The sequence below is a fragment of the Poromitra crassiceps genome (genome assembly GCF_964638095.1).
Source record: "Poromitra crassiceps genome assembly, chromosome: 28".
Classification (NCBI taxonomy): Eukaryota; Metazoa; Chordata; class Actinopteri; order Beryciformes; family Melamphaidae; genus Poromitra; species Poromitra crassiceps.
Genome location: NC_139651.1, coordinates 3035823 through 3063189, shown reverse-complemented (window position 1 = coordinate 3063189; position 27367 = coordinate 3035823). Strand labels below are relative to the sequence as shown.

General features: G+C 44.8%; 1 protein-coding gene across 1 annotated transcript in view; it reads left to right on the top strand.

Moving 5' to 3' along the window:
* Positions 1 to 24941, top strand: part of LOC310799840 (angiotensin-converting enzyme-like) — a gene marked incomplete at its 3' end in the record, with an annotated part of 36229 nt that extends 11288 nt beyond the window's left edge. Inside the window, exons 4-21 of the mRNA XM_083662448.1 lie at positions 808 to 895; positions 4416 to 4559; positions 5416 to 5607; positions 6861 to 6958; positions 7117 to 7286; positions 8653 to 8876; positions 8999 to 9143; positions 10302 to 10400; positions 10745 to 10867; positions 10976 to 11182; positions 13965 to 13983; positions 20458 to 20628; positions 21166 to 21273; positions 21494 to 21820; positions 21948 to 22157; positions 23506 to 23631; positions 23750 to 23914; positions 24915 to 24941. Of these exons, the coding sequence (XP_083518574.1) occupies positions 808 to 895; positions 4416 to 4559; positions 5416 to 5607; positions 6861 to 6958; positions 7117 to 7286; positions 8653 to 8876; positions 8999 to 9143; positions 10302 to 10400; positions 10745 to 10867; positions 10976 to 11182; positions 13965 to 13983; positions 20458 to 20628; positions 21166 to 21273; positions 21494 to 21820; positions 21948 to 22157; positions 23506 to 23631; positions 23750 to 23914; positions 24915 to 24941 (2643 nt within the window). The remainder of the gene's footprint in view (positions 1 to 807; positions 896 to 4415; positions 4560 to 5415; positions 5608 to 6860; positions 6959 to 7116; positions 7287 to 8652; positions 8877 to 8998; positions 9144 to 10301; positions 10401 to 10744; positions 10868 to 10975; positions 11183 to 13964; positions 13984 to 20457; positions 20629 to 21165; positions 21274 to 21493; positions 21821 to 21947; positions 22158 to 23505; positions 23632 to 23749; positions 23915 to 24914) is intronic.
* Between the last annotated feature and the right edge of the window lie 2426 nt (positions 24942 to 27367).

Genomic DNA, 27367 nt, shown 5'->3' with positions numbered 1-27367 from the left:
CACACTTTGAAACAGCGGCAGAAAGCCCACAATCGCACGCAGCTTCATTGCAGCTGAGCTCACAACCGAAACGACCTATGCAGACTCGCCCAAAGAGCAGCCGCCAGCAGCCAGGCAGCACAGACAGGCAGAGCCTCGCTTGTGACAAACGCTGCAAAGCCATCAGAGACACACCCACGGAGGGAGGAGTTTGAAGGAGAGGGGGGTTTCCTGCTGCTATGGAGGAAATTACTGTTCAAAACTATTGTTTAGATGTCTGACGTCTTACGCCAAAAATAAATGGTTAAAGTGACTGTTCTATCGAATTTCACAAAAAGCCATTTATCTCAGAATAAATTTTCAGACGCTGAAACCATGCTGTATTCTACTGCTAATGCCTACATCACTACTAACTCTACAAACTATCTCTTTTAGACAGAGAAAGCACACATTCTATTAGTTCTTTTGAGATCATTTGTGTTCACAAAATCTTAGCAGAAAAGAATCCTCGGCTCTTGAAAGATGAGCCAGAATCCTAAAAAAAAAACCTTGGCAGAACCTACCTACAGTATTGAAAAAACGGCTGGCAGTGAATGTGTTAAGAATCGCAATATAAATCGAATCGGCACCCAAGAATCGTGATAGTATCGAATCGGGAGATAAGTGAATCGCCACAGCCCTAATATATATAATGTAATGTACCGGTACTACTATATATATATGTTATATATATAATATATTATATTATGTAATGTACTACTATATTAGCAGAAATGCTGAACTCTTTCTAAAATTAAAGCATGACTTCCACTCTTTTCTTGTCTCCAGTATAATGAAATTCTCAGCACCATGGACAAAATCTATTCAACAGCCAAGGTGTGTCCAAAGCCAAACGTTTGCTGGAGCCTGGATCCTGGTAAGTTGGTATAAATACATTTTCACATGAATTATTTGAAACCGATTTCTTCGAATATCTGCAGAACAATCTCTGTTGTGTCTACGGGTGGAAACCTGTAATTACACATCCGGAAGATACAGGCTCTCGCATGTTTACAAGGGCTTGGTATGGGAAATGAGCGCTAAAACGAAGTGTGGAGATAGGTCTGGCTATGCAAGACTACTGTGTCGCCACAACGCAATTCATTTTTTAGGTAGGTAGTTAGGCAAAAACAATTTTTTTACCCTTTATTTATCCATTCCAGGGAGGACCATTGAGAGCAAGCTCTCTCAAGGATGTCCTGATTACAATAATACAATTACAATGACAAAAGTTGCAGTACATCATAAAAATCACAGATGCAGACAAGTAAAAGGGCTATCCAAAGAAGGTGCAGCTCCTATGTAATGCATCCTCAAGTAGCGCCCTGAACGTCTCTATGGAGACCATGAATGTCTCTATGGAGACCCTGAACGTCTCTATGGAGACCCTGAACGTCTCTATGGAGACCCTGAACGTCTCTATGGAGACCATGAACGTCTCTATGGAGTCCCTGAACGTCTCTATGGAGACCCTGAACGTCTCTATGGAGACCCTGAACGTCTACGTCTCTATGGAGACCCTGAACGTCTCTATGGAGACCCTGACCTGAACGTCTCTATGGAGAGCAGTCTGTCCAGTTTAAGAGAGTCCTGAGGTTTTGCAACTAGCCCTGAAGAAGGCCTTATGGCCAAAACATGTTGGCTGTTTTATTCTGTTCTATGAAGAACTAGCCTTATATTAAAGCTTTTTAATGAAGAGTGCCTTGGAACCTTTTTTGATGAGTCCTGAAGTTTGTTCCATCTATCAGGAGCATCAAAGGTAGGTCATTCCAGTAGGTGGAATGACCAATCTGTCCGATATCCTGTAGCTCTAAAACTGAAAAGAGAAGACAAATAAAAAGTATGGTTTGGCTGGTTGTTGACTCCTCCTCTAAGGTTCATTTTTTAATAATTACCGTAAATTTCGGACTATAAGCCGCAGCTTTTTCCCCGTTTTTTGGCCCTGCGGCTTATATAACGGTGCGGCTTATCTATGGATTTTTTCAGGAAAAAAAAAGAAAAAAAACGGAATTCTCTCTTTTTTAGGACTCTTTCTAACTATAAATCCACTTCTGTTTTAATTTCCTCTCTTGCCCTCTTTTCACCACACCGCAGACACTGTGTGCACTGTAAAAAAAAACACAGGTGGTGTTGTGTTATGTTGTTTTGTTGAAATGTTAATAAATGGGAGCTTCCTCAAACAGCCATCTCTTTCCCGACAATCCCCTCTGTGCATGAACCCTTACATATGGTAATTAAACATTAACACGTTAATTGCCAAGAACGAGTTGAGTCGTCAAACACAATCCAGCTGTTCACTGCCAACGACGAGTAGAGTCGTCAAAAAAATGATTTTTTTTTTTTGACCGTGGGATGTGCATCTAACCCTTTTACATCTCTTATATAATTATTGGAGCCACCGAACGTTTACAACCCATTCCACCGACCCACTAAGTGGCAACAGTGCTCTCCTGACTAGAGGAAGGAAAGCATTTTTTTTAACTTGTCACGCCATTCTCACCCCAGCCATTCTCATGAAAATGGATGGGGGAAAACGCTTTCTTTTTCGCGCTGATTGCTGGCGATGCGGGATTGCAAATTTACATAATAGATTACAGTTGGAACACACTTTGAAACACGCAGCATAAATATGACCAGAATCGCAAAAGCTTCTCTCAACCAAAACTCCAAGAAGCGAGCGAGTCCATGCCGACTTCCTCAAACAGCGGCCGTGCAGACAGGCACAGGACAGCAGCAAAGCACTGAGACTGTGACGGCCGCTGCAGCCAAGAAGAGGGAGGAGTTGAAGCAACTCTCCCTCTCGCTCTCTCCCTCTCTCTCTCTCTCTCTCTCGCTCTCTCTCCCTCCCTCCCTCCCTCTCTCTCTCTCTCTCTCTCTCTCCCTCTCCCCCTCTCACTAGGATTAAACCTAGTGCGTCTCCCTCCCGAGAGGGAGGGAGAGAGAGAGAGAGAGGGAGGGAGAGCGAGAGGGAGGGAGAGAGAGAGAGAGAGAGAGAGAGAGGGAGGGAGAGCGAGGGGAAGGGAGAGAGAGAGAGAGAGAGAGAGAGCGAGAGGGGGAGGGAGAGAGAGAGAGAGAGCCAAAAATGAATGGTTAAAGTGACAGTTCTATCGAATTTCACAAAAAGCCGTTTATCTCTGAATATTTTTTCTGACGCTAAAACCATGCTGTATTCAACTGCTAATGCTTACATAACTACTAACTCTACAAACTAACTCTTTTAGACAGAGAAAGTACACATTCTATTAGTACTTTTGAGATATTGTATGTTAACAAACTCCAAGCAGAAAATAATCCTCGGCTCTTGTAAAATGAGCCACAATCCTCAAAAAACGGCTTGGCAGAAGCTACCTACAGCAAGAAAAAAACGGCTGGCACAGTCTTAAACACACAAAAAAAAAAAACATTAAAACACCTGCAGCTTATAGTCCGGTGCGGCTTATATATGTAACAAACAGGCAATTTTGCTGCTGCGGCTTATACTCCGGTGCGGCTTATAGTGCGGAAATTACGGTAATAATAATAATAAAGGGGATTCAGTTCTAAAAGGAGTTGGCTAAACGCTGCCCCCCTTTTTCAGAAGGGGGGGCAGCGAAAGTGATGTAGTAAATTAACGAGTAACATAACTAATTACTTTTGATACCAAGTAATAAGTAAAGTAATCTTTTTACTTTTTCAAAGGAGTAATCAGTAACTAATTATATTTCCTGGGGGCACGGTGGTGCAGTGGTAAGCGCTGTCGCCTCACAGCTTGAAGGTACTGGGTTCGATTCCCACCTGGGACGCTGTGAGCGCTGAAGGAGTGCGTGCCCGTCCGCATGTCCTCGAGTGCCCGCCGCCCGGGTGGGGTCGTCAAAAAGGGCCTTTCTGTGTGGAGTTTGCATGTTCTCCCCGTGCCCCCTGGGGGTTTCCTTCATATAGGAACCCCTCACCAAAAACATGCAATATCCTGGTCGCTGATGTGGTGCCTCCTCTGGTAGTTCGGGGCGCCTGTTCGGAGGGAGGGGAACTCGTTGGAATAGCGTGATCCTCCCACGTGCTATGTCCTACCGGTGAAGCTTCCCCTGTCAGGTGAAAAGAAGCGGCTGGTTAACTGCCCATGTCTCGGAGGAAGCATGGAGCCAGTTTTGGCTCTCCCCAGATCGGCAGTGGGTGGAGCAGCAACCAGGATAAATACATTTAAAAATTTGCACTAACGGGGGATAAAAATGGGATAAAAAAAAACGGGAAAAAAGTAACTCATTACATTTCCTGAGTAACTTGCCCATCACTGCTAAGTGGACACATATCTATTGTTTTAGCCTCCTCTTTCTGTTTGGAGGCGAGGCCTCAGCGTCCCTCTATTTGCTGTCATCTCTGTGACTGAGGGTGTGTTGATTTTGTTCTCTCTCTCTCTCCAGAGCTGACATCTATCATGGCCAACTCCAAGAGCTACAAGAAGCTGCTGTACGCCTGGGAGGGCTGGCACAATGCATCAGGTGTACCTCTTCAGAAGTGCTACCCCCAATTTGTGGAGCTCAGCAACAAGGCCTCTCAAGCTGACGGTAGGAACTTCACCATGACCTGACATGTTGCAAGAACATTACAAGTCAAAAGTTTGGATACATTTTTCTTTATTTTTACAACACTATCTTCTATCTATCTTCTATATATCTATGTGTAAAATTGAGTATGCGGGCTTTGTCTGTTTCAAGTTCTGTGTTCGGCCACAGCTATGCCGTTTTACGTGCGATCGGGCTGAAACCTTCGGGTGTGTAAAGGGCACCCCTGCGGGTGACCTGACTGAGCCAAATTTTTTAATTAAGGTTAATTAGCTAATGATGTGATGACATCAGCAATGATATCATCAGTGATGATGTCATAAGGGTGCGCGCACACACACACACACACACACACACACACACACACACACACACACAAGGAGGCATTGTGACAAGACTGATCAGTGATGTCATAGGGGGGTATACACACACACACTGATGATGTCATCAGTGATATCATAACGGGACACATACATACACACACACACACACACACGGAGGCATTGTTGACATCACTGATGCAATAACATTTAGTGAGCAACACACACCCGCACTCGCCAATTGGGCAGGCGAGGCCACGCAGCAGCCGAGCTACGGGCGAGGGCGCGTAGCGGCCGAGCCTAGGCATTGAGCGCGCGTAGCGCATGGAAAGAACTTCATACATAGGATCAACTTCACTATTTATATTTGTGCAAAAACAAGCATTTAAGCATAAGCTTTTAGATTGACATGACTTTAAGATAAGGAAAAACATTGAATCAGGGGCGTTCAAACTTTTGACTGGTAGTGTGTACAGTACATTAAAAAAATATATACATCAGGCAAACATCTGACAACATGAACATTATGTCCTGTCTAGGTTTTAAGGACACTGGAGATTACTGGCGCTCCTGGTATGACACTCCAACGTTTGAGGAGGATTTGGAGAAAATCTACAAGACCGTCGAGCCCCTCTACCAGCAACTGCATGCTTTTGTCCGCCGCAAGCTCTACAAGCAGTACGGCCCCAAGTACATCAACCTCCAAGGACCCATCCCAGCTCACCTGCTAGGTAGGGCAGATGCACCTTTTGATGTTGCCAGTACCTGGCTGGAGGCATGAATGTGTGTTACACACTAGACTAGCCTATACATCAACAGTTATTATAGATGCATAGGAGGAAGTGAAATGTAATCACACCAACTCCTGGTGACAGTCCACAGTATCGAGGGAGGCACGCCATTGCCTGCCAGTCATTTTGCCTCACTGCTTTAAAGAAACAGTGCTTGTGAGTAGAGATGTAACGGTATGAAAATTTCACATCACGATTATCGTGACCAAAATGATCACGGTTATCGTATTATCACGGTATTCGTAATAAATTGCTGAAAATGTTCAAAGAGTAGTGAGAGACTCACTGAAATCATTTTACGTTTTATATTGAAAACTCAGACCCTAAAAAGGATTGATACACTCAAGGTCCTTGCACATAGAGTCCGTTTTTTCGTCCGAAATTGACGCACGAAAAAAATAAAAATACGACCTCATTTGTGTCAATCATCATTGACACACCGAGTCCGACAATTACGTCCGTCATTTAAGTTTTCGGACGAGGTTCGATTTTCTGCGTTTTTCCGCATCCATGAAATCGTTTTGACAGGTGTTTGACCACCCAGAGCTGCCGTAGTGTTGCTATTCACAATGAAAAATGGCATCTGAGAAGTTAATTCAGTTCGTCTCCCAGCACAAAGCATTTTATGGCAGAGCAGGAATACAGAGATTCGGAATTAAAAGACAGAATGTGCCGGGTGATTGCAGACCAGCTTGGAATGCGGGACGCGGTGTGTGTGTGTGTGTGTGTGTGTGTATGGGGAAGGGGGGGGGGGGGGAGGAGAGAGACAGAGAGCCACACAGACACACTGCCAGTTGTGGATCGCGGTAGTTTTCTTTTCGTTGCGAATCTTCGCAACGAATATTGGATAATTAACGCATCGGACTCAGTGGGCAAGGTATCTGTGCGTGACGTGTTTTTTTCGGATGACGGATTAAAAAAACGCAGCGAACAATTCCGACTCTGTGTGCAAGAACCTTCACTGAAATCATTTCTCCAAGGCTGCGCGTCTGCGTCTGGGAGACGGTTGCCAACTTTGGTTGATGATGGACAGTATTTACCATGTTTTTCAAAGCACTGTAACCATGGTAACACGGTAATCACGGTAACACGGTTTTAATGATAATGAAAATTTGAAACGGTGCGGTTATCGTAAGGAATTTGATCAGCAAGTTGATGCTGATGCTCGAGTGTCTGTTCTCCCTCTCCTTCAGGAAACATGTGGGCTCAGACCTGGCACAATATCTATGACATGATGGTCCCCTTCCCTGACAAACCCAACGTGGACGTGACTGATGAAATGGTCAAACAAGTAAGTCAGGGGAAAGCTGACATGACTATGGAAAAAGTGAAATTCAGTTGTTAGGTCTTGCAGACAATGAAATCAAACCCTTTCTGTTTTTCTGTTGAAGGTTGCTTTGCTAGAACCCACTGAGGTGAAGCATTTCATTGTTACCTCTCTTTCTCCAGGGTTACAATGCCACACGCATGTTCCATGTTGCTGAGGACTTCTTCACCTCTCTGGGCTTGTTGGAGATGCCCCAGGAGTTCTGGGACAAATCCATGCTGGTGAAGCCTGTTGATCGGGAGGTGGTGTGCCACGGGGGTGCCTCGGACTTCTTAAACCGCAGAGACTTCAGGTAAAACAGACAAGGTCCTGCGGAGTCAGCTTAGAACATTTTGCCTGGATGGAAAGTCAAAAACTTTGGAAAGAAATTTAAGCAAAAGCCTTTAGATCAGAATGGCTTCAAGTTCATGAGAAATGTATACATTCAATCAGGTGTCAAAACTTTTGACTAGTACTACTGTATTGATCTGCCATTACCGTTGATAATACTGTAACGGCACAGGCGAGGCTGGTATCGAACCCGGGTTTGTCATTCGTAAGCGCAACACATTAACCATTAAAGGGACCAACATGCTCACTTTATGCATAGAGACCGGATCGCTACACTGCCTCCCCTCCCCTGCGCTTCCGCGTACTCTGCCGCCAATCATCCCGTTTATGGCGTCCTTCCGCTCCCTCACGCAACCGGGGCGCCCTGCGCCTCCGGTGACCGCACCGTGATCCCTACCGACTAGGGGTGCACAGATCGATCGGCACGCAATCTGTATCGGCCGATTTTGACCTCATATATGCGATCGGCTGATTGCCGATATTTCTTTATATTAAGTTACTGTATTAAAACTGCTGTCATACAAAAATTTACAAAAAAAAGGTTATTTTCTGTTCCAAAATAGTTTAAAAACAATATACAATATAAAATTGCTTGAAATGCTGCCCATTGAAAATCAAAGCATATACGCTGGTTTAGTTGCTAGAACAATATCAATATACATACTTTTCACACCAAACTGAGCTCAACTTGAAAATAAATAAATAATAAGTATGTTATTAGAGTAGTTGCAGCCAATTTAAATTCTGTCACTTGGATTTTGCTGTTTGAAGATAGTTGTTGAGCTGAGTAAACCCTGCAAAACCTCTGCAGAACTAATACAATTTAAACAATTACAGCAGTTAAACACATAAAACAAGTAAGGAATGTAGCTTTTATTTTTTTATTTTTTTTATAAAAAAAAGCCCTATCACTAATCAGGCTTTCCAACAATATAAAATACAATACCAATTGGTATTATTAAAGGGGAGAAATAATCGACCGAATTAACGTTTCCAAACTTTTTTAATCCTACAAGGTAATCGGTGATCAGTCGATGATCGGTTGGGCAGATATTTCCCATAGGCAATCGGTGATCGTGGCAAAAAACGTGATCGGTGCACCCCTACTACCGACAGATCCCACTTCTGACACCAATATAACGACACAGGCAGGGCTGATTTCGAACCCGGGTCTGTCATTCACAAGCACAACATGTTAACCATCAGACCAAAGGGACAATCCGGTTGGCCAAGGACCAACGTGCTCACTTTATCCATCGAGATGGCTACAATACTGTCGTTGATTATACTAACTGATAAGGAATGAATTGATAGTTCCTCCTCTTCAGGATTAGGATGTGCACCACAGTGACTATGGAGGCTCTCTCCACCGTGCACCATGAGATGGGACATGTGGAGTACTACCTGCAGTACAAGGACCAGCCCGTAGGCTTCCGGAGAGGAGCCAACCCCGGTTTCCACGAGGCTATCGGCGATGTCCTGGGTCTCTCCGCCTCCACACCCAAACATCTTTACACCATCGGCCTACTGAAGACTCTGACCGCTGACCATGGTAATTATAATAATAAACTTCACTTAAAAAGCACCTTTCAGAATATAGTGACAACCTTTTCGAAAAACAATCAATAAAATTCACGAGTTATTAAGTGCTTTATTTGTAATCACTTCCTGCAGAGACTGACATTAACTTCCTGTTGAAGACGGCTCTAAGCAAGATCGCGTTCCTCCCCTTTGGCTACCTAATCGACCAATGGAGATGGGGCGTGTTCAGCGGAGGCACGCCCCCAGAGCGCCTAAACTCTGACTGGTGGTACCTCAGGTTGGCAGTTAAGATTACTCATTTGATTTTGATTTTTTAATTTGTTTACAAACCCCCCTCCCCCTCCATTTTTATCCCCCATTAGTGCTAATTCTAATGTATTTACCGTATCCTGGTTGCTGCTCCACCCTCTGCTGATCTGGGGAGAGCCGAAACTGGCTCCATGCTTCCTCCGAGACATAGCCAGCCGCTTCTTTTCACCTGACAGGGGAAGCTTCACCGGTAGGACATAGCACGTGGGAGGTTCACGCTATTCCAACGAGTTCCCCTCCCTCCGAACAGGCGCCCCGAACGATCAGAGGAGGCACCACTTCAGCGACCAGGATATTGCATGTTTTTGGTGAGGGGTTCCTATATGAAAGAAAACCCCCAGGGGGCACGGGGAGAACATGCAAACTCCACACAGAAAGGCCCTTTTTGACGACCCGACCCAGGCAGTGGGCATTTGAGGACATGCGGACGGGCACGCACTCCTTCAGCGCTCACAGCGTCCCGGGTGGGAATCGAACCCAGGACCTTCTAGCTGTGAGGCGACAACGCTACCACTGCGCCACCGTGCCCCCCTACTCATTTGAATCTTTGGACCAGCTGAGAAAACGTGGTTTGGGAAAGTGAATGATTGATGCAAAAATGATTGGTGCCGAAAATGGTTCTTTGGAGTAATGCCATAGAAGAATCCCATAGACAAACACCTCTCACGCCAAGGTTCTAGACAAACACCCCTAACGCCAAGGTTCTAGACAATTTATTTGTATAATTCACAAGCATAGAGGGCTTCACAGAAAATATGTCTAGCTTATTCTAGCTGACACAACAGTAGCAAATTACAATACTAATAATAACACATTGAACAAGGGGTGTGTGTGTGTGTGTGTGTACCGTCCCTCAACACCTACTGAGGTGCTCTTGAGCAAGGCACAACCCCCGACAGCTCTAGTGGAGCTGCTCAGTGGCCAGCAGTACATGACTGTGGTTTTAGTGGGCAGCTCCCAGAGATGCAAATATGTGAGATGCGCGTGCGAAGCGTGCAATATTTCTAGTAATAATAATACCGTAATAATAATAATAATAATTCATTCAATTTGTGTAGTGCTTTTCAATGACCCAAACACACTGGAAACTGAATCCATATATTCCTTCTGCCATTACTCTTTAAAGGACAAAATACCAAGGCGTCTGCCCGCCCACCAAGCGCACAGAGGAGCACTTTGATCCGGGGGCAAAATTTCACGTTCCTGGAAACACACCATACATCAGGTAGCATCTTGTCCAAACATCTCCAACTGCCACCACTGACTAACACAAGGCACACCAAAGGTCTTCTTCTTCTTCTTCTTCTTCTTCTTCTTCTTCTTCCTCTTCCTCTTCCTCTTTCTTCTTCTTCCGGGCCCCAAGATGAAAAATGATGGTTAGATACAGTAGGTGGTGTAGAAATGCAGGATTTTCCTGTTTCTCTCTCTCTCCCTCTGTCTGCATGTGTGTGTGCTTGTGTGCAATGGCTCGATTTGGATAGACCTAAAAGACTAGAGTGTCAGATGATGGTAAATACAAAAAGGTAAATACAGATGATGACGTGATGGTGGTGATTATTATTATTGCAGGTATTTTGTCAGCTACATCCTGCAGTTCCAGTTCCACGAGAAACTGTGTCAGGCAGCAAAGCACACAGGCCCTCTGCACACGTGTGACATCTACTGCTCCAAAGAGGCGGGGGCCATCTTAGAGTATGTGTACTCATAGGGCCTCCAGAGCTGACCACATTTACAGATACGAGCAAGTCATGTTTAAGGATGCAGTTTATGGATGCAACCATTTCAATCTTCTTCTTCCAGGAAGATTCTTCGGGCTGGCTCTTCCAAACCTTGGCCTGAAGTGCTCCAGGAGGCCCTGGGCACCAACAAGATGGATGCCGGTGCACTAATGAGATACTTTGAACCCATTATTAAATGGCTAGAAAAGCAGAATGTGAACGAGACCCTGGGCTGGCCAGACCTCAACTGGCTCCCGCCCATCCCTGAGGGCTACCACTCAGGATATTTGTAAGCTCCGCCCATCCCTGAGGGCTACCACTCAGGATATTTGTAAGCTCCGCCCATCCCTGAGGGCTACCACTCAGGATATTTGTAAGCTCCGCCCATCCCTGAGGGCTACCACTCAGGATATTTGTAAGCTCCGCCCATCCCTGAGGGCTACCACTCAGGATATTCGTAAGCTCCGCCCATCCCTGAGGGCTACCACTCAGGATATTTGTAAGCTCCGCCCATCCCTGAGGGCTACCACTCAGGATATTTGTAAGCTCCGCCCATCCCTGAGGGCTACCACTCAGGATATTGGTAAGCTCCGCCCATCCCTGAGGGCTACTCAGGATATTTGTAAGCTCCGCCCATCCCTGAGGGCTACCACTCAGGATATTTGTAAGCTCCGCCCATCCCTGAGGGCTACCCCTCAGGATATTGGTCAGCTCCGCCCATCCCTGAGGGCTACCACTCAGGATATTTGTAAGCTCCGCCCATCCCTGAGGGCTACCCCTCAGGATATTGGTAAGATTGGACAGGCTAATACTGAGTAGACAAAAATCCACCTTCTACCTACCTTTGACATACTGCATATATGTCAAAGGTAGGTAGAAGGTGACTAAAGGAAAACGACACACATTAAACTCACCTGTAGGAATGTAGATTAAAATCACAATAGCACCAAAATACACAGGTCAGGTTGACATGTTTAGATGTTTTGACATGTTTAGACTTTTTCTCAAGTAATTTTAGTGATTCATTTCTATATTTCCATTGTTAATGGTTAATGGCAGATGGGATGTGGTGTGCATATGCATTTTCCTTCTCTCAATTACACAGGTGTCTGTCATCACACCTGATCTCATCATGTGACTGTATCATGTGACACTTGACCACTATAACTATGATGGCGTCCTGTACTGTCTTGTCTGATGAAGAGCATGTAGCTCGAAACGCGCTACAGCAATAAATCTGGAGAAAAGGAGCTCTGCGGTGTGCGAGTAGTTTTTATTCTTTTTGTCTCACTGATATCACAGTCTGCCACGATACGATTTCGATTCAATTAGCCCTTTTCACAGCTGCCATTTTGTGTCTAAAGGGCAGGGGAAACGCAGGTGCAACCAACTCACTAATTAGGGCCCCAGCACTGGAACACCTAAATGGACTGGATGTTGGACACCCTAATTAAGGTTTTGGTGCACCTGTGAAACTTCCTGCCTTTTAGACACAAAATGGTGGCTGTGAAAAGGGTCTATTCAGGGGCCTGCGATCGATATGAGATGATATCGCGCATTTAACACAATCAGTTACATTTCCATCAACTCACAAAAAGCAACTCAAATATTTGACAAATGTATTTTATTTCTGAGCTCTTCCAGGCATTTATATGAAAAACAATCTGTTCAATCTAAAGTTTAAGTGTAAATGATTTTTTTAATCAGTTAACATAAAGCAGTGGTTCTCAAATGTTTTCACGTGAAGGACCCCTAAACTGACAGAAATTAGACCACAGACCCCCATTTGATATGATCTTGTCGCATGTTCCCCCATATGATAATAAGATTGATGCTTTTAGATGTTTTGTTACAGAGTGTATAAAACCCATGACCAAAATAGTCATTGTGTTACTTATGAATGGAATCCTAGCGAAAATAAATTACCCCCCGTTTGGCTGGGGACCCCCTGGAACCCCGTCAAGGACCCCTGGGGGTCCCCGGACCCCCATTTGAGAACCACTGCCATAAAGAGCCCTTGATGACCTTTCAATTATGAACATAAGCAATGCCATGCTTGGATTTACAAGGCGTATCTTCAAGATGACGATAGATATACGTGTTCTCACTTTGCATCAATACACGATACGATATTGATGATGTAGCGATACATCGATAATAGCTTGATGTATTGTCACACCCCTACAAACAAACTAACTACTGTATCTACCTACGTATCCTGTTTCATTGACATAACTAGCTATGTAAAAAGAGTATCAATTATTTGCCTCAGCTGGAGAAGAACCTGGAGATGTCCAAACACACCATGGAGTACGGGCAGAAGGCCTGTCTGTACAACTGACTTCCAGGATGGCTCCGTCAAGTGCTTCATCACCAGCAGAACTGGAAGAGGTGCGTGGGGTGGGGGGGGGGGGGAGGGAGGCAGCAGTTGTACTAGTTACACAAACATTTCTTGAGTCGGGGCTGCTCAAATAGCCATAGGCACAATAGTTTTATTGCTTTAGTTAAAGAATAACTGCGCACTAAACCCTTTTTTTTCAGCTGAAACCCGATGTATGTGATACAAGTTTATTTATTAAGAATAGTGGTGTAATAGTATGGATTCAGATCAAAATCCTGACATTTTAGTGTAAGTCAGAGATGTATGCATTTTTTATTGTACTCTGTTCTTACAAATGTGATTGTATGTTGTAATTTTGATACGATGTTGTAATTTTGATACTCCTTATCTTTCTTCTTACCACAACGGGGATATTCCCCACTCTGTGAACGAGGCCTGACTAAATGAGGGACCGGTATTGCGCTAGTCTCCCTTAATTGATTTAAGTAGGCTAGGCTAGCCGCTAGCCTACTTAAGAGTTATTTTGACTTACAGTACTTGTATTCGTCTTGTAGGCTATTGTATTCCTGTTTGCTTCTCTTACTTTTCTTCACAAGTTGCTTCTTGCTGGTTTGATTTGATCATGTGCACGCTTACATAGCTTCATCCAGAGCATGTTGTCGCAAAGTGAACAACGTATGTGAGCAGCAAGACACTCCGTGACCATGTTTAAAATGTGTTTGTGTCTCAGAGACTCTTTCCTCGTCACAGTGAGAGGCTGAGATGCTGATTGAAAACACAGTTTAAAAAGGAGACTCTTCAATCATCTTCAAAGCCCCTGCCCTTTGCGTAGGGAAACCCCTTAGGGTGCAGTGGCTCTCATCGCTTCAGGTTCCCCTCAGTCGGGGGGGAACTCAAGAGACACTAACATTTAAATGATGAAGCTTGGAAGAAGGTAACAGACCTGTGGAGCATTTAGCTAAACATATAGTAGAGAGATGATTGTCTCCTGTTTAAATGCATAATATTCCCCCACAGACTGACTGTATCTATAGAATCAGTGTGACATCACCACACCGGAACCACAGCAGTTTACTAGTAGCCTATATGAGTTGTGCCAAACAAACGTTATATCTCAAAAACTATACGTCACATCGCTTATATTTTGACATTCTGAGAGCAGAAGTAGCTCAAGGGTCTGATGTATAATATATGTATGTCGTGTTAAAGTTGTGTGAACTGTCGCCGTTTTTAAAATGAAGTGAATTTAGTAAAAAGCACAGCCTGCTAGCGTGAGACACTCAAGGCTGGCTCCATAGGGTCCCATTATAAGCTGCCGTTTGTGTACCAACACTGATCCCTCGTATAGCCTACTGTAGCTCTTGGGGTCAAAAAGGTTGGTGACCCCTGACCCCTGCACTAGATTATCTTTTCCATCTGCCACATGAGAAGGTCCCAGATCATGTGGAGAAAAAGGGGGTGATTTTAACTGAGATCAGTGTGGTCAATTAAAATGATGGGAACTAACCCTAACCCAAGGCAAACAACCATTAATATAGTAAAAATCTATTATATTTTCAACAAAGCATTATATTTTCCACTTTAAAATATAACTTACACCAGTTTCATACTACATCTTATGATGTCAACTTTAATTGTATCCCATACACCGTAAAGGTATAAGCCTCTAGGTCTGCATGGAGTGAGGTTACACCACACCAGCTGTCAGCCACACTGCAGCTACATGTTGCAGCACAGTGCCCTCTAGTGGTGTCGACATACTGCTGCCTGCTGTCTGGTCTCAACTGCTCCACTGGTAGTGGTTACATCCTCCTATTGATAGGATTCTGTTACATCACCACACGGCCATCATGGTAGGAAAATAACAGGTGATTGTAATCAATTAACAGGTGATTACAATCAAGTGACACAAGCAGCCAGGGATGTACTACCGAACGGGCCTACCGGCCGAGCCAGTACCCAGGGGCCCATAACCCAGAGCGTCTTCACAGGGTGCACCGTGGATCTTGCCCAAACCTGGGATCAAATGAACCCTTATGGCCCCAACCCTTTATTTTTGACAAAATGTTCCACAAGTTTATGGGCAATTAGAGGGTTATTGTACTTTTGGTTTTAATTGAGTGTGCCGCACTGTAAGACCCAATAGGCCCAAATGCAAGACTACATGCCCAAAAGGTTTAAACTTCACTTCCTTGTGTTTTTGTAAAACAACTTTGAATTGAACTGCAAATCCATTGTGTGTGTTGCTGTAATAGCTGTATATATTTTTTTATGAAAACTGTGTGCAAACAGCCAGGGATGTATTACCGAACGGGTCTACCGGGCCCAGGCCCAGGGGCCCAATGCTCCAGGACCTATCTGTCAAACTCCTGAAGTTTACAGACAACACACAGTCATCATCTGCGACTGCGATGAGTATGCATACAGACAGGAGGTTGAACGGTTTGCCCTCTGGTGCAGTTGAACACTCAAAACTGTAGAGATGATAGTGGACTTCAGGAGGAGTCCCCCAGCACTGCCCACCTCGCTATATCCAACAGCTCTGTGTCTACGGTGGAATCCTATAGCTTCAGTTAGGATCCATAATCTCTCAGAACCTCCATCACCGCCATCATCCAGTCTGTCCTCTGCAACTCACATCACTGTCTGGTTTGGGTCTGCCACCAAACACAACAGGCACAGACTGCAACAGATGTTCAGGACTGCAGAAAACAAGTCATTGGTGCCAAACTGCCCTCCATCCAGGACCTGTACTCCTCCAGAGTCAAACAACGGGCAGGAAAGCTAAGGAAAAACACATGTTAATGCAAGGTGTAAAACCATAGGTGTAAACGCACCGTGATCAGGATGTGATCAGATCTGCCTAACCACATCTGGAGGTAGTCTGGCTCACATTGAGAGATCTCTTTCACCCCATTTACACCTGGTTTTTAAATGCGACCATTATCCAGATAACTTAGATACAGGTCATATTTAAAAAGGTGTAAATGTTTGAAAGCCTTTGTTTACAATGTGGTGTGGCTTATTTACACATTTACTGTGGGCTACATTCTTTCAGGTTACTTGTATTTGTAAAATGTAACTACTTTATCTTTATTATTCATTATTATTAACTATTGCAGTCCTCGTGACAGCCATGTAGGGGTGTGAAGCCCTCGTTTCCTGAGTTCTTTTTCTCCTGTGTTTTGTATTAGTTAAGTTAGGTAAGATACCGGTTGTTTCTTTGGGGTTGTTTTTATTTGACAGGTAGCCTAAGCTTAACTCATAAATAGATTTTGGTTATTGTTTTGGGTTGTGCACATCACATTACATTAAAAACAACTGTTGTTGGACTGCAACCTATGGTGGCCTGGTCATCCTTGGGAGAGGGGAAAGGGGGGAGTCGCCTTTTTTATGTTATGTCTCTGGTTACCCCTAGGCTGGGCATAACACTGACTAACCCTAACCCTAACAAAATGACATTCAATAATACATTATTATAAGGTTCCTGACACTTTAAAAGTTGGACTCTGGTATTGATCATGCCTCCAATACAGCTGTCCAATAGTTTATACTTGAATATCAGGAATATTAGGCCTATGAATTGTGTCTCACCTACTGCTGTTCTGAGCTTGTGCCATTCCTGCTCTGTCTCAGTGCAGGTGTGGACAGACAGGGGGCACAACCTGCACATTCACCTCTGAGTAGTAGTAATAATAATAATAAACTTTATTTATATAGCACATTTCAAACATAAAATGCCAATCAATTACATCACCAGTTTGAAACAGCAAAGCAGCTGTGTGGTTACACACTGCAGTGCCAGCAAGACATGAGCAGTGATTTGACATGAGGATGACAGGATCCGAATCCCCAAGGAAAAATCTGTCATGAATCCCAAACACCTCCCCCCCCCCTCCCCGCTCCGTGACCGTTGCATGCAGGGACGTGAAACCAGACCTGCTTTGCATACAGGAATCATGGTTAAAACCAAACCTAGATTTTAATAATAAAGCGGTGTGAAGGGTATAATGGGATGTGTGGGAGTAGTGGAGGGGAAGAAACTAGTCCGTTTTTTTTAGAGGAACTGGACTGATAACAAGACTGTAATGGATTAGGGGAACATTGGATGGATTTGTCCAGAAGGAGGCGGTAATGCAACATGTTGGATGCCAACCGCCGTAAAACCAAACAGAAGAAGAAGAAGTGACCTTCCGGTAGGAGAACGGACCAATGGTGTGGACGCGTTGACGACGGTGTTTATGTAATTGACCTGATTGGTCGACCTGGCTAGAGCGGGGAGCTTTAAATATAATGTTCGCTGACACTGACGTCAGTCTCTCGCCACTCGCCAGTACTTGCCAGTTACAGTAGAGCCACACTCTCTTGACTGTAAGTGTACCCGTACCGAGAATTGGAAGTCAACGCGTCCGTTTGAAGAACTAGCTAACAGCCAGAAGACTAGCTAGTAACAGCCAGCCAACATGCACCTGAGTGCCTACCGCCTGCGTTTAGCAGGAATCCAGCTTCTTCCTAATCGAGGTTTGGAGACAGGTGAGGCATTCTGATGATGAAAATCGATGGAGTTTGGTGCTACCGTCTCTGCTAGCCAAAAACAAGCTAACGTCAGTTAGCACATTAGCTAATGTGCTTGCTGGGTTGAGTGGGTTCTAACTAACATGAATTAACGTTACATCTTGAAGGTCGGTGGATACGGTAATGGTTAACGTTAGGCAAGTAAACAACTTGGTTATAGGGGTTGGTAAATAAGAAAAAAACTGTGTTAAACATGTTTTAATGGCCGCCGGGGTTTATCTTTGCAGGGCAATGTACACGCCCATTAGCTAACGTTAGGCTCTCCTATCATGCTAACAGTTTGTTTTAATTTACAGCATTTTGGTAAGCTAACTTAACAGATGGTTGTTTGCAGTGCCTTTAAGACTGTTGTGATTATCTACTCACAAGTTGACTAGCGTTAGAAACCAGAATTAACGTCCGTGTGGAACAAAGTGGAACCCAGGTTCGGTGAAAGCAGTTAATTTGGCATTAGCCATAATATCCCTATGTCAATATGGTAATGGAAGAGCAGGGTAATCTGCTGTGTATGGGGCTGTTCACAAAGCGTTTTTGCATGGAAAAAGAGCTGCCTGGAGCACTGTTTGTGAGGAGAAATAAACTTAACGGACACACCGTGATAGGGTGATCTGACGTTAGCTATTGCAGCAGTTCGGTCAAGTTGGAAATATACAGATTCGCACTTCTCGGACTGGAGGATTGCTCGTTTACGTGAAAATGAGGTTGTAGCTCGTTGTCTACCTTACTAAGATGGGAAAGAGGCGCGTCGTGTGCAGTACAAACGCTTCGTTTATGAGATATTGATCCAGGAAGTGCGAATCTGTCAATATATTTACAACTTTACCGAACTTCAGCCACCTCAGAACTAATGTGTCCGGTCGGTGTGGTCCATACTGCTATAGTTATGAGCTGTTACAGTATCGTCAATCCACTGATTACAACGTCATATGTTCTGCCAAAAAGTCATAATTACGGTAACTGCAACCAAGTGATTAACGTTAGCTAAAGGTGATAGCCAAAAAGTGATTATTTCTCCATATTGTGGCTGTTATGGAGAATGACAGTGCAACAGATTCTGTTAAAGTGTCATTATTATAAACAAGACACCAAGCCCTGCCAGCTCAACAGCAGTGCTGTTGTGTAGCTGAGCCTGACGTCCCTACTGTTGTTGTTGTTGTTGTTGTTGTTGTTGTTGTTGTTGTGGGTGGTGATAGCCCTTTTTAGTATTTACTATATATTCTCATTAGTATAGTAATATGCTAGTGTTTATATTTTTTATTCTTGTTGAAATGGCTGGTGTGATCTAAATTGCTTGTCATTTGTTAGGATATGGCACAGGCACTCTTGATCATGGCATTAGATATGAGTCTGTAGCCAAAACCAAAACAAAGGCTTTGGGCCTTGCATAGCTGACTTGATTGGCTGTAAATGCACAGGGCTCCCCAGCAGATAGCATTGTGCATGATGCTACAGGGAATACATCTTCTTTGCATGGCTGTATGATGACGTAAAGGAGCTTAGTAGCTAGCAACACGCAGGAGGCGGCCTCCCTGTTGGCCAGGGCGTCAGGTGTGCGACTCGAATGGCTGAGGGGAGTGAGTTTGGACAGATAGAATAGCAGAGGTGAGTCAGAGCCAGAACCTTTTAGAGACGTGCAGGGTATCCGCGGGGTCTTGAAAAGTATTAAAAGTTGATCAATCAATTTAGGGGAAATTAAGGCCCTTAAAAAGTATGAACAAGTTTTGATTGCCATTGGAGAGGTATACAATTTGGTAGCTATTGTGCTGATGGTGTTAAATGAGCATATATTGTCCCATATCGATCGCAGACCCCTGAATTGAATCGAAATCGTATCGTGGCAGACTTTGTGATATCAGCAAATCTCGGATTGTTGTCCAAATAATCAATATAATATTGTATTGTGATGAAACTTGTGATTTACACCTCTATTGCTGATGTGACCAGTGGCGTTGTTGAGGTCTGGAAAAAGTATTAAAAAAGGTCTCAAAAGCTATTGAATTTAACTTCAGGATTCCCTCATATACCCTGGAGAGGCTGTGTGAAGCAGGTCCTGGCTCCGCGCGGGGCAGTGTTGGTGTGGGCCGCTCAGGAGGGAGAGGCAGTGCCTACAGGGCTGAGCTGCCTCCCACCCTGATTGGTTGACAGCTGTGGGGCAATCTGCTTTCCTTGATAGTCGGTGAGAGAAACACTGTTGTTGTACAGTATATTAATGGACTCTTTCTTTCTTTCTTTACAGGATCTAATTCTAAGCGTATGGTTCTGCTTCCTGAGTCGCCCAAAAAGCGGTAAGCACCTAAGAACTGAAAACACTTAAAGAAGCACCACCCCCTTTAGATATTGGACAGGTTCACAACTCCTGCCCCCCCCCCATCCTCCCCCATATGAGTGCTGGTTGTATGACAAAAAACTATTTCTCATTTGGGTCTTCTCTCTTTCAGGTTAGACGCAAGTCTTCATGAGGCTAGAGTGGATCAACTGATAGCATGGAATGGAGATCTCTCTTCCCAGGTAATCTAAAAACAGGATGTAAATCCTTTCTAGTCAACTTGGCATCTTGGGGCTTCCGGAGACTTGGATTACACCAGACGAGCAATCCCACATTTTCACTATTAATGTTTCCTTTTTATTTGCGTCTTGTGTCTTCACAGCTGGCCATCTCCGAGGCTGAGGTTATCAGGCTGAAATACACTTTGGAATCTTCTCAGATGGAGTGGAGCAGAACTATCTGCTGCCTTCAGGCTGAAGTCAGCCAAGCAACAGCCGACAAAGCCCGCTTGATTCAAAATAAGCTGGAGACTGAAAAGTACTACAAGTCACAGGTGAGTGTGATCTCACACACTACCCACTGAACACAACATACTTTTCAATTTCTCTCTTGTGCAGATCTCTAAGGCTGGCTTTACACGCTGAAACCTTCACGCAACTTTAGTTGGTTGAAACTGAGGTGAACTAAGTTGCAAATGATTTGCATGGTCTAAAGCCCTCAGTAACGCACTTGAAACTTGTCTGAAACTCTGCTGCAACAGTTGCAAAATTCTCAAGTTTGTGAAACTAGTTTTATGCAACAGCCAATCAAAACGCTGATAAGTAGGCTATGCTATTAATGCACTGATGCATGCGCGCATTTGCATGAAAATTATGTTTCATGCGATTTGCAACCTGCAACTAGTTGCCTAAAAGTTTCACAGTGTAAAGCCAGCCTAACTTATTTGAAGTTTCACAGTGTAAAGCCAGCCTAACTTAATTGTTGAATGGTGGTTGGGGGTACATTTGTTTAGAATTAACATAATTACACCAGAGTATTTATTTTGAAGTAATTAATGCTTCCTTTTGATGTGTGTCTTGTGTCTTCACAGCTGGCCTTCTCCAGATCTAAGCTTCTGACGCTGATAGATATCCAAAAATTTGCTGAGGAAGCGTGGAGCAGCCTAGAGTGTAAACTCCGTGAAGCTACAGCCAGCAAGGTCAGATTAAAGCCTCACAGCTACATTTAGTCCATTATGACCTGATGCATCATTTGTGATTATTTTTTATTATTTTGACATATATACTGTTACAATGTTGGATGTTCATATTAAATATATATAATTTAAGAAGTATATGATTTGAGGTGGATTTTCCCTTTACACAAATCTAATTTTTAACCACTGCACAATTCCTCTTTCCACAAACTGTCTAAAACAGGAAGTGATTGAGAAGGAAGCAATAGATCTGAAGAATGAGCTGAACACTGCATCAAGCTCCATGAAGCTCATGAAGGAAAGCCTTTCTGCTAAAGAGCAGGTGCTGAACACTGCATCAAGCTCCATGAAGCTCATGAAGGAAAGCCTCTCTGCTAAAGAGCAGGTGCTGAACACTGCATCAAGCTCCATGAAGCTCATGAAGGAAAGCCTTTCTGCTAAAGAGCAGGTGCTGAACACTGCATCAAGCTCCATGAAGCTCATGAAGGAAAGCCTCTCTGCTAAAGAGCAGGAGCTGATTGAAACACAGCAAGGCTACCAGGAGGCAGAGGTGAGTGTGATCTCACACAGTCACCAATGAACACAACACACTTTGAAGTTTTACATTTCTCTCTTGTGCGTATCTGTTAACTTAAATGTTGAATGCACAATCCTCTTTCCACGAATTGTCTAAACAGAACGTCATGGAAAATCAGGTCCTTGATTTGAAGAAGCAGCTGAAAGGTCTAGTAAGCTCCCTGAAGGCCAAAGACCAACAGCTGGCCTATCACCAGGAACTCACTGACCTGAAGGAGCTCCAGACGGACGGCATCTCTCACTATCTGAAGGCGGAGGTGTCGTTCCTGCTTAAAGAGGACCTGTTGATGGACGAGTACTACGAGGCAGAGGTGAGTGACATCTCACACAGTCTCCACTGAACACAACACACACTTGTGCATATCTCCAACTTAAGAGCATGGGGCAGGTTAGAGACCCCAATCAGTCAATGTGTAGGTGAATTATGGAGGAACTTGATTTTCACATTAAGACACTTACATATACACTACAGTGACTTCTGGGGTCGTTTTATTTTTTGAACTTTTATTTTGACATCTTGCACCCCAAAACTCTGACGTCAGAGTAGGGAGTCGCCAGGCATGCCCGTCTGTCCCTCTGTCTGTCATCACTTAGGTCAGGGCTGTCAGTCACACACTATGGATGCTAACGCCGGTTTTCAGGAGGAAGAGGAGGTAGCAAATGTTTATGCACATGCATGTGATGGGCCTCAGGCTAATTTTGACAGTGAAAGAGAGCAGGAACAGCCCACAACGGACCGCGGAGAGAGAGTTGTGAAGGAGCTTGAAAGCAGCGGAGGCGGGCCGAGGTGCGGACTGTAATTCGACACACACACAAGCGAGCGGAGGCGGGCCGAGGTGCGGACTGTAATTCGATACACACACACGCACGCACACACACACACACACACACACGCGCGCGCAAAAGTGACGTATGTGTCCAGCCATCTGGCCGAGAGCCGAAGTCCCGAACACAGTGAGAAAACCTCCCGAAGCTGCTGCTGCAGCGGGGTGCATATTGTCCGGCCAGCCGACCGAGAGGCATGCGAGCCGGGCACAGTTGGGGTGTGTGAGGTGGCTGGCTGTGGAGGTGGCGGTTTCTCCTCCTCCTTCTTTCTCTTTTCACAGCAGAGCGGACCCCAGGCTGCAGACAGCCCAGAGCAGAGCAGAGCAGAGCAGAGGTGCTGTGCGGGGAGGAAGGAGCCGCAGCCTCCCCCTCCCTCGAGTGAAGAGAGCGTATCACACAGCGTAGACACACAGAGAGAGAGAGAGAGAGAGAGAGAGAGAGAGAGAGAGAGAGAGAGAGAGAGAGAGAGAGAGAGAGAGAGAGAGAGAGAGAGAGAGAGAGAGAGAGAGAGAGAAGCCACTCCCCACTGTGACGTAGCAGGCTTTTTCTTGTCAGATTAAAAGTCTATTATTTCCTTCTGAAAAAGGAAGGTGTTTTTCTCCATATTTTTTTTCAAACTTTTTTTTTTTTTTTTTTTAATGATGCATTAACTTTTCAAATATACATAGGGACAAGGTTAAGTATACATTTAGCAAAGGAATTACCCTGCTCCATGCTCTTTAAAGAGTTGATTTTGAAGTAAAACAAGATAGATTGTGTGTCAAGACACACACTCTGTCCCCTTCATTCCTCGCCCACCAATCTCACTAAATCCCTGTCTGTATCTTCCTCCAGTCTTGCCTCTTCCCTCAAGTCTTTGACTACAAAGACGAGCTCGACCCTCCTGGCAGCTCGTCCGGGGCACTCCTCTCTGCGTCCATGATGCCTGAGCAGCTGCACGACAGTCGGACTCAACCCAAGGTTGGTTTGCTTTTTGCTTCTATTGTTGTTGGGAATGATGAATATTTCTTACATTTTGCACTAAATAGTGCTGGTTGCTATAATGTTGGCAATTTGTCTCCCTGTCTCAATCTGACAGAAAAGGGTCTTCAGCTGTTTTGCCCGTCCCTTCTCTTCGAGCACCCCCAAGAAAGGCCTGAGCAAAAGGCACAGTGCTCAGGTGGCAGCTGAAGCAGCCAGGAAGTCTGCACGAGTCACCAGCAGCACGGCCAAGACACCAGGCCTGCCAGGGAGCGCTCACAAGGTGACCAGCAGCACGCACATGTTTGAGGGACACACTCTGAGCCATTAACCATTCATTGATTCACACTCACTGAGAGATTGAATAATAGAAATACAAGATATACACACTAGCGCCTCCTCTGGTTCGGTCAGGGCGCCTGTTCGGGCGGCAGAAGGGAACTGGTGGGAAATAGCGTGATCCTCCCACGTGCTAGGTCCTGCCGGTGAAGGTCCCCGCTGTCGCAAAAAGAATCGGCTGGCGACCGCACATGTATCGGAGGAAGCGCGTGTGCGTGTCTACGGCTCTCCCCAGATCGGCAGAGAGGGTGGGGCAGCGACCAGGGCAGCAGGGGGAATTGGCCAAGTACAATTGTGGGGGAAATCAGGAAATAAAAAACATTCATTGATTCACACTCACTAAGAGATTTAACCCATTGATACCTGATGCAGCATTTGCGTGTATATCCCTCATTTGTGTGTGTATCCCTTTAAGCCCGCGAACCGCGTGACGCCGTTCGCGGTCTTAAAGGGATACACACACAAATGCTGCATCAGGTATCAATGGGTTAATATAGAAATACAAGGCCTGCCTTTCCCCTGCTGAGGGGCAGCTACCCCGTGGAGTCTGTGCTTAGTTAGAGACTTGCACACACACTGTGTGAACACTAAATGCATGCAATCACACATGCCTAATATAGAATATACACAATTAGAAGGAGCAATTTGATCAGAGATGCAGTTTTATCTCTTGTATTTTAGATGCTTGCTATAATGTTGGTAATTTGTTTCCCTGTCTCAATCTGACAGAAGGTGAAGACCAGCTGTTCCCCCCGCCCCCTCACTTCAAGAAGACCTTCCAGCTCTCAACCTCACCTCGTCTTGAGTCGAGTGAGTCTCTTGCATGTACACACACACACACACACACACACACACACACACACACACACACACACAGTACATTGTCTTGAAAACAGCCCTGCATATAATGCCTCTCACGATTGCACTATTTGTGGTTCTCTCAGGTTGCAAAAAGGGAGCTCTTCGCATAAGGACAGAGGAGGGAGAGCAGCTTCAGGAGGAGCCAGAGCCCCCACACATTAAAGATAAGGACCGAGGAGGGAGAGCAGCTTCAGGAGGAGCCAGAGCCCCCACAAATTAAAGATAAGGACCGAGGAGGGAGAGCAGCTTCAGGAGGAGCCAGAGCCCCCACACATTGAAGATAAGGACCGAGGAGGGAGGAGCCAGAGCCCCCACACATTAAAGATAAGGACCGAGGAGGGAGAGCAGCTTCAGGAGGAGCCAGAGCCCCCACACATTAAAGATAAGGACCGAGGAGGGAGAGCAGCTTCAGGAGGAGCCAGAGCCCCCACACATTAAAGATAAGGACCGAGGAGGGAGAGCAGCTTCAGGAGGAGCCAGAGCCCCCACACATTAAAGATAAGGACCGAGGAGGGAGAGCAGCTTCAGGAGGAGCCAGAGCCCCCACACATTAAAGATAAGGACAGAGGAGGGAGAGCAGCTTCAGGAGGAGCCAGAGCCCCCACACATTAAAGATAAGGACGAGGAGGGAGAGCAGCTTCAGGAGGAGCCAGAGCCCCCACACATTAAAGATAAGGACAGAGGAGGGAGAGCAGCTTCGGGAGGAGCCAGAGCCCCCACACATTAAAGAGGAAGAGGAGGACCTCTGGACCAGTCAGGAGAGAGATCAGCTTCAAGGGCCAGAGGAGGCTGATATCTCCCAGTTCACATTAACTCCTGTCACTGTGAAGATTGAAGCTGATGAAGAGAAGCCTCAGTCCTCACAGCTTCATCAAAGCCAAACTGAGGAGAACAGAGAGGCAGAGACTCTAGCCAGTAGCAGCTCAACTGACCAGATGAAAACAGAACATGATGGAGAGGACTGTGGAGTATCAGAACCAGCCATGAAGTTAGATCCAGCTAGTCATTTACAACCAACTAGTGCCGGAAAAAAGTGCAAGACTTCAGACTCTTCTGAACCTGAGACTGAAGACACTGATGATTTGATGGAAACTCTTGAACCTCAGTCGGGTTTAAAGTCACAGGTGAAGAAAGGCTTTAGTTGCTCAGTTTGTCATAAAAGATTTGACTACAGGAGCAATCTGCTGAGACACATGACAGTCCACACAGGAGAGAAACATTTAATTGTGCAATCTGTGGTAAAAGATTTAGTGTCAAATCAAACTTTGACGACACACATGAGTCCACACAGGTGAGAAACCAGTTAATTGCTCAGTCTGTGGTAAAAGTGTTGGTTGTAAAAGACGTGAAGAATCACATAAAGAGCCACAATGGAGAGTAACCATTTTTGCTGTCTGTGGTAAAAGACACATAGGAGAGAAACCCCTTAATTACTCAGTTTTTGTTTTATATACACTTAATATAATTGTGGCCTGTGGTTGATTGTTGATTACGGCAGTTAGATCTAGCTAGGCTCACAGTCAGCCTTGTTTCTGAGTGAACAGCTGAGTACAGTTGGGAAACTATAAACAGGCAGAAAAGGGAAAAACAACAACAGGAAATTGATATTCAAATGTGTTTAGTTAGTAAAGCAGAGGAAGCAGATTGAACTGCTAACTGTTCTGTTGTGTTTAGTTAGTAAAGCAGAGGAAGCAGATTGAACTGCTAACTGTTCTGTTGCCTTGACACTTTTCTCTGACTCTTTTTTTTCTGGCTCTGAGGATATCTGTCTGAATACAATGTGGTTCCATGGTGGAACATTAGTCAACTTTTAACTGTGCTGCTCTTTGTTTGTGTTCTTGAAACTACGTTCTGCATTGTTCACCGTTTGTATAGCAGGTGAAACTGTTGACCATAATTACAGTTTCATCTGATGTTATTTTCCGATTTGGTTCAAAACAGCGTAACTATACGCATTTCTATACAACGCAGACAGGAAAAGTTGATATATAATGCAAAGAATCCATCCAGGAAAAGTTTATATATTCATACAGTATAAAAGGGAGCAAGTGGGCTTTGTCTGTTTGCTTCCATTTTTGTCCCATTACCATGATGTCATCGTGGATATCATCTTATGACATCACTGATGATGTCATCATAGGCATTGTGAAATCATCAGTCACTCAAGCAATTGTGATGTTTTTTGTTTATAAAAGGGAGAGGTAACGGCCTCTGAGCAATTGTTCGCTGCACATGCCAATGGAGCAGGTGATGCCACGCAGCAGCCGAGCTGTTGGCGATACCGCGCAGCAGCCGAGCTGTGTATGCGAGCTGCAGGGCAGGCGAGGCCGCGCAGCGGGCGAGCCTAGTAATTGGGCGCACGAGATGCCTAATATATAGAATGTATATATGTATATAATTCCTCCAAATCCATGTGAGAGGTGGTGCAGAAGGTATGTTTGTCTGCACCAGATTCAGCAGAAAGATCTATTTGTTATTGTTATTGTATGCAGTTCCCTCTTAATAAAGTTATTTGAATCTTAACTGTGTTTGCCTT